At 40.3% G+C, this 6900-nt stretch overlaps 1 protein-coding gene across 2 annotated transcripts; it reads left to right on the forward strand.

The window, feature by feature from the left end:
• Positions 1-460: 460 nt before the first annotated feature.
• Positions 461-3130, forward strand: 42sp43 (P43 5S RNA-binding protein). 2 transcript variants are annotated; one of them, XM_005726106.1, is made up of 9 exons: positions 461-749; positions 859-959; positions 1027-1123; positions 1256-1344; positions 1591-1664; positions 1830-1910; positions 2003-2166; positions 2389-2442; positions 2604-3130. In XM_005726106.1, the coding sequence occupies exons 1-9, from the start codon at positions 615-617 to the stop codon at positions 2862-2864; spliced, it is 1056 nt and encodes a 351-aa protein (XP_005726163.1). In that variant the 5' UTR covers positions 461-614; the 3' UTR covers positions 2865-3130. The 2 variants fall into 2 exon arrangements, with proteins under 2 accessions (XP_005726163.1, XP_005726162.1); XM_005726105.2 differs by having other exon boundaries at positions 463-749; positions 2003-2232.
• Positions 3131-6900: the final 3770 nt, after the last annotated feature.

The following is a 6900-nucleotide window of genomic DNA, read 5'->3' on the forward strand; positions in this document are numbered from 1 at the left end:
AAAAACAAACAAAAAACAAAAACAAACAAGATCCAACTTGCTGGTAGCAAGATGTGCTTAATAAAGTGGGCAGTGAGTGTATATTTCCCATGGTACCTCTTGCCACAGGTATAACTCTGATTACCTATGTAATCGAGAAGAGCTTCAGCGTGGAGTGTTAGTAAGGGGTGTTGTTGAAAGAGTCCTTATTGTTAAGTATGAGCCAATTTCATGAAGGCATGTTTACAATATAGCCTCCTTATTAGAATTTAACATCACAGTTTGCTGTTTTTAATCTCTGATGTGTCTTCTTTAGCCGTCATTGTATCACTTCAGGAAAAAAAAAGAAGTATAGCAACACTCATGGACAGCAACGTGACGAGCTGATTGATGTGCTGGTTTGCCCAGGTTTGTGTGACTACAGCTGGGCCAAGTGGCGGAAAATGAGGTAATTAGCAGTTAATTGGTTTCAGGTTCTCTCTTAGAGTATAGTAAAGCGTGACTCATCGCCTGGTGTCAGGACGCTGCCAGTTAACTAATTAAAAGCTTTCCAGAGAGTATAAGACTGGCAGGGAACAGCCGCTCGATTTTCATAACGTTCTGTAGTTAGAGTAACTTTCAGATATCGGAAAAAAATGAATGACATGCGAGCTGGGAAACCTGTCGGCGGTCAACCGCTGGAGTTGTTCAGCTGTTCTCATGGCGAGTGTGGCGCAACTTTCACCAGGCAGTGGAAACTCAAAGAGCATGAGACTGTGCACACCGGGGCGGTAAGGAAAATATTCAATCACGCAGTGCCAAAGCCTTTCTTTCAAAACCCTTTTAACTGAAAAATAAAGTAAGAAACCGTAACTTTACAACTATGATAAATGCGTGCAGCGCCCGTGCCAGTGCGCAGTTGCCGGCTGCGGTCGTCGCTTCTCCAGAAGCTCTCACCTGCGGCGCCACATGCTTGAGCACACCGGGGAGAAGCGATTCAAGTAAGTAACTCAAACACGGTTTTCCTTCTCTCAGCTGTCGTCTCACTTTGGTTTCTGATTCATGCAGATGCAAGTTTGTGACCTGTACAAAGACATTCTTTAACGCAAGCAAATTGAAGAGACACGTGCGCTTCGCCCATGGAGACAAAAATAAGTACTTCAAGGTTTGTGTGAATATACACTTATCCACCAGATGGCACCAAAACTACATAATTTACACCAGCTTCGTTTACTTTTGAGATAAACCGGTTTTCAAGCCTTGTCATTTTAATCACTTGTGCATTCCCGTCCTGTAGTGCAAGCACCCAAACTGCTCTCTGACCTTCAAAAAGCGCAGGTTGTTTAAGATGCACCTGAAGGAACATGAAATGGTTGCCAAGTTCAAGTAAGTCCATGTAATAGCTTAGATTCATATAAAATATAGTTCAGATTTTGCTCTGCTTTAACATATACTGACACTACTGTGTGACTTAAAGAAATTGCTGAAGCTGTCAAATGAGTTTCTGTATTAAGGATGATACTTTTACTGCTTTAATCAGCGTTTATACCTGCAGAATGAGCTGCCAATGCCTATGTGGGGTTGGTGTCTGTGATTAATTTTTACTTCTGTCTTTACTCCTGGGATACTTAGATGTTCGAAGGATGGATGCGCTGCCACATTTGACTCCCATATTGCCCGCAAAGCTCACGAGAAGAAGCATGCAGGTTGGTTTAATCTTGGTGGGGACTTGTCGTCTTTAATCTCGGTACAGTTTTTTCATTAAAATGGGGTTGAATGCTTTTGTGTGTAACCTTTTCATGCATTGAAGACAAAATAAACATGGCCCAGAAGGGAGATGGTGGATGATCTCATTTGTCTGGTCTCTGCAGGTTACCGCTGCCCTCATACTAATTGCCAGGTATTTGAACATACCTGGGGGAAACTTCAGAAACACATGATTAAACACCCAGGTGAATTTGACCATAGTACATAGTTTTTGTTTCCCTGCTCAGTGCTTTGTTGGTTAAAGGATGGCCCAGTTAATTGTTTTTTTGTGTTGCAGCCACATTTACATGCCAAGTGTGCAAGAAGGAGTTTAAGAAAGTGGATTCTTTGCGGAGGCACAAGCGGACGCATGCTTCCCACAAGCCTGTGCTGGTCTGTCCCAGAGATGACTGCCAGGCTTACTTTTCTACAACCTTTAACCTGCAGCACCATATTCGCAAGGTGCACCTTGAGCTGCTCAAATACAGATGTTCCTTCCCCGACTGTACTCGCATGTTTGCTATGCGGGTAGGTCTCTAGCAAGAAACTGGAAATGTGTACCTACTTTAAATCAAAAGAGATGCCAGTGAAACATAACATCCAGTTTTAAAGTAGCTTTAATAATAAACTTGATTTGCAATTTATTTTTTTGGAACTTGTGTAGTGACTGTTTTTATTCTGCAGGAGAGTATGACCAGACACCTACTTCGCCATGACCCAAATGCTACCACTCTGAAAGTAAGACCTAATGGTGTAGAAGTAGACTAAAGCACCTACATATTTCTCTGCAAACCTGTTACAATTTAAATTCTTCAGGTCTAAATCTGGGGGTTCACTAATTCATTTATGTTTAATATGTGGAGTTAAACCAAGTTCATTTCAATTTTCTGACTCAACAGAAACGGCAGCGACCCAGGAAAACCTGGCAGAAACGCCTGAATGGACAAAATCTGCCACTCGTGGAGGAAAACCTGCGTCACCTATTTGCTCTGCGCATGCGAATCTCCAGACGTGCCAAGGTGGAAACGAACCTCTCAGGCCTCTTCAATGAGCGCAAGATCCATCACTATGTTGACCCAGAAGTCAATCTGCGTAACCTGTTTGGGATCAAACAGCATCAGGCTCTGGAGAAGAACGAGATTGCGCCAGTAAAAGGTTAAACAAGGATGCTTCCAGGCTTTTTGGTTAAGTTAGTACTTTGTTTCAAAGTTAAACCAAAGTTGTTTTTTTTCTTGTTTAGACAATGGGTCTTTTTCCTTTTGAATGTAGATTGTATACATTAAAATACTTAAATTTCAAAGCAGTGTAACTTGACACATTGATTAGGATGTCAAGCTTTTGAGTCTTATTCTGGAGACGGCAGGTCTCAGCTGAAACACTTATTTTGTAACATGGCTTTTGACCCAATAAAAATAGTTGTGAGTTTCCTCAAAGTGGTGCTTGAATTCTAAGTGCTTGAGTGTTTAGGTGAACTGCTGAAGGTCAGCCCATCAGTGGCAGGTGCTGAAGGACCAAGATTTGTTTAGTCATATTAATTGCATCTCATTGTGAACACACTCAAACAGCTGTTCTTCTCCTGCATCTATCTTTTGTGCTCGCTTCGGGTGCACACATCAGTTGACATTTGCTGAACATGTTGGGGCTCATTAAATATGAACGAAGCGCTGCACATGAGTAAGAACTGATGCACACAGCATGTCGTTTTGGAGGCGGATGAGACTTTGAACACAAAGATGAGTGTCTGCTGTCAGATCTGTACAATGGAGGTTAAGCTGTTGCAGTTTAGAGCCTGGCCTTTATGTTTGGTTACACAAAAGGGGAATGGCAGTTATATGTACAGAGTAAATTTGTCCACCTGTCCAAAGTTGAGCTGCAACTAATTTTCTCCAGTGTACAACCTCGGTTCTTCGCGATTTATGGTGTTACACAATAAAGACTTCAATAGTTCATAATATGGATGCGTCTCCCTACATGAAGGGAGATATTTGAGCTTCTGTAACTTCTACCAGCCACATTTTTAAAAACACATGAAAGCTTTGGCCAATCATACACATACAGACGGGAACAGAAATGCAGAACAGAGAAAGAAATTGCTATTAAAATCAAACTAAACTCTCCTAAAGGTTCTCAAAATTCAGTGTTGAAATTGCATCAATGCATTACACTAAATCTGTGGTAGTGGCCACGTCCACAGATTAAGTTTAATGCAATTTGATGCAAAGGCTTAGCTATGATCTCTGGTTTCAGAATTAACAATGGCTTTAGCATTAGTCGTCATTGTGGTGTATACTGTGCCCTAGCTTATGTTAATGACAAATTCCTAGTTTGTAGACCGGCAGCTCTTTTGGGATTGCATTAAGTTCTCTAGGTGTTTGTAATGAAACCTTAAAATGTTTCACTCCTGTAAATGTCGTCTTAATGGTTCAAAATCAAGTGATATTTATTACACAGACAATTTATGAAGGCATCAGTACTTTTAGGCTGGCTTTAAAATGTTTGAACCGTTAATCCACAATAGTTGGCATTTGCTCATGGGTTAATTGTTCTTGCTTTAGTTTATACCCTTCAAGCTTTTAAGAGTAATGAGGGTGGTGTGTGTTATTTGGCTGGCATTTAGGTGAGGAAAAAAATCAATAGAAGCCACTGGTTGATCTCTAACTTGTTTATTTGCAAGTAAGAAATGACCCTGCAGAAAATAAAATCTGCATTTTAAAATCAAATGGTGTCCTGTTTAATACATTTTCCCACTTCATTTTTGTCTGGGAGTTCAGTAAAACCATTTCCTTGTTATCTGTTGAGTAAGTCCTCTTTCTCTTGGTCTAGTGGAGCAAGACGAAGTCCATTTCAAAGCTTCAGTGCAGCTCTGCAACAGCCTGTCACTTTGAGTTTGAATGGTGTCTTTACTTCTGTTTCTCATTGCTTAGCCGGAGGTCATTGTGCTGCCTCTGGCCTCTTCCCTTTTTTGATGTCATACATTATTCTATATCGCACCACAGCTGACCTACATGCTCTGCCGAGCTGTAAGATCAGTTTTCAGGTTCACACAATCATCCTCCAGCAGTTAACCGTGTCTGCGTCATCCGCAATTCTTTCCCATGGTCACTGTATAGCTCATTCCTTTATAAAATGTCATTCTCAAAGCACAGATAAAAGCATCAAACACTGAGAGCCTCTCGAGATCCTGATATTGCTTTGGAAGTGTGATGTGACTTTCAGGGTAAGACGGAAGCAGAAATTTAAAAGGCGTGTGTTTCTATGGTGATGCACACAGTAAACAAGATTTTTTTTTGTCAATAGATTAAAAAATATTTATCTTCAGAAGAACTAGGACAGTGTTTGCTGTGGAAAATACTGGAGTGATTGGATGTTCCTTGTTGACAGAGTTGATAATTGTTTTCAGCAGGTGCCACAAGAGTCAGCGGGCTGTCTGATGTCAGGGGCCAAGTGCTGGATGGATACCAGCAACACTATCAAACTGATTCACTCAAATTTAACTGCACCCTCATCACCCTCCTCTGGCTCTCTGTAAAGGCCATGCCAATTATCCACAGAGTGAGCATGACCTTTGGTCTAACTTTCTGAGGTTGATTTTTGCAGCTTGTGCGTCAGAGTAGCACAAAAGCAATTTTACAATACCATCACTGCAAGGGTGACTAGGACATGGTTTCATATTTACGACTATCTGATGAAGTATTGGTTTCATTATTTATTGTAGCTGTTCTTGTTTCCAAGTCCTTAGAAAGGCTCTTTTAGTTCCAGGATATAAATCATCCAGTCTCAACCATCCATCCATCCATTCGCTTCCACTTATCCTTTTCAGGGTCGGGGGGGGGGCGCTGGAGCCTATCCCAATTTTCCCTAATTTATACATTTTTATTCACACCTTTCAACTTTTATCCAAACGAATCTCAACTTGCAGTTTAACATTCATGGCTCTTCTTTAACCTTATATATTGTTTGGGAAATACTTTTTAACAGCACTGTAGGTCACCTGGTGAACCAAGTGAGCTACACCAACAACTCAGTCTGACGTTGACTTTGCAGACAAGTTTGAGGCTGACCATCAGTCAGCTTCAAAATAAGCCAATCAGCAACCAGCAAGAGGAGACTAAGCGATGTGCAGGATGGTGAAGCTGAATGATCGTCTGGCCCAACATATGAGCCAATGTGTTCCAGCGAGGGCCATCACAAGTGGTGGTTGCTCTTGTGCATCTCCCCTGATCTAAACACAGTTCGTAGATGCAGTAGCAACAAAAAAGAACAGATGCAATGCATGTCCCAAGTTGCCCAGGACGATGCAGTACATCTATTAAGTGTAAGGAGTACACATGCAACACACAAAGCAAAACTGCCCCCCCGTGTTTTATAGGCTGAATAGGCATTTGTTCAGTGGGCTGATGCAGTCTATACTTTCAAGAGTACAGTAAATTTTGTAATTCATTTCAAAGAAGCATCAATACTTAGAAACCTTGATTCAAGATAAACGTTTTTTGTTTGTTTGTCTGTTTGTTTTTACCATGTAATGGTTATGATTGTTTTTACTTTAAATTACATTTTATCAGATGGGAATTCCTGATATTAACCATATATATAGAATATATAATGCATCAAACTGGGATAAAGCAAACATCTGTTAAGTATTCGTAAATAAATTAGTATGACTTTATTGATTTAATAAGCCAATAATGCAGTGGATCTTACAGATCCGCTAATGTTGGCTGAGTAACAAAAAGACGAACTCCATATTAAACATGTAAAACTAATATACAGCAAATGTATCAGCAACAAAAAGGAAATTATTATGTATCTAGTGATGATGTAGAGGTTTGACCATCTTCTTTGCGATATGCTCCCTCTGTGCTTCAGTGTAAAAACATCTATGTTGTATTTTTATACAACCATCACTCTCTTGATTTTTAATTAACGGTGGCATTGCTAGTGTTCTTTTCCACTCTAGGGAAAAATGCATCAATAATACCTCTGACTTACCTCAATTCTGCTATGAGTCATTTTTTATTCTGATGACGTAAGCTTCTCGATAAAATTGCCTTGACCTACAGGAGCTAAAACTAACTGAGAGGCTTGAAAACCAACAAAATGATTCAGCTAATGTCTCAGCTACAGTGAAAACCTGCATTTTTGTTTTCATCTCTAACACAACAAACAGGAACTCTATTTCAGTTGTAATTTTACAGG

Source organism: Pundamilia nyererei, unplaced genomic scaffold, assembly GCF_000239375.1.
Source record: "Pundamilia nyererei isolate P.nyererei 1_Seehausen unplaced genomic scaffold, PunNye1.0 scaffold00018, whole genome shotgun sequence".
NCBI classification, from domain to species: domain Eukaryota; kingdom Metazoa; phylum Chordata; class Actinopteri; order Cichliformes; family Cichlidae; genus Pundamilia; species Pundamilia nyererei.

Excerpts from the sequence above, each read along its gene's own strand:
- 42sp43 (XM_005726105.2), top strand. The coding sequence starts at position 615 with ATGAATGACATGCGAGCTGGGAAACCTGTCGGCGGTCAACCGCTGGAG. Across the intron at positions 1,345-1,590 it reads GAAATGGTTGCCAAGTTCAA|ATGTTCGAAGGATGGATGCG; the intron begins GTAAGTCCATGT and ends TGGGATACTTAG. Across the intron at positions 2,443-2,603 it reads CAAATGCTACCACTCTGAAA|AAACGGCAGCGACCCAGGAA; the intron begins GTAAGACCTAAT and ends CTGACTCAACAG.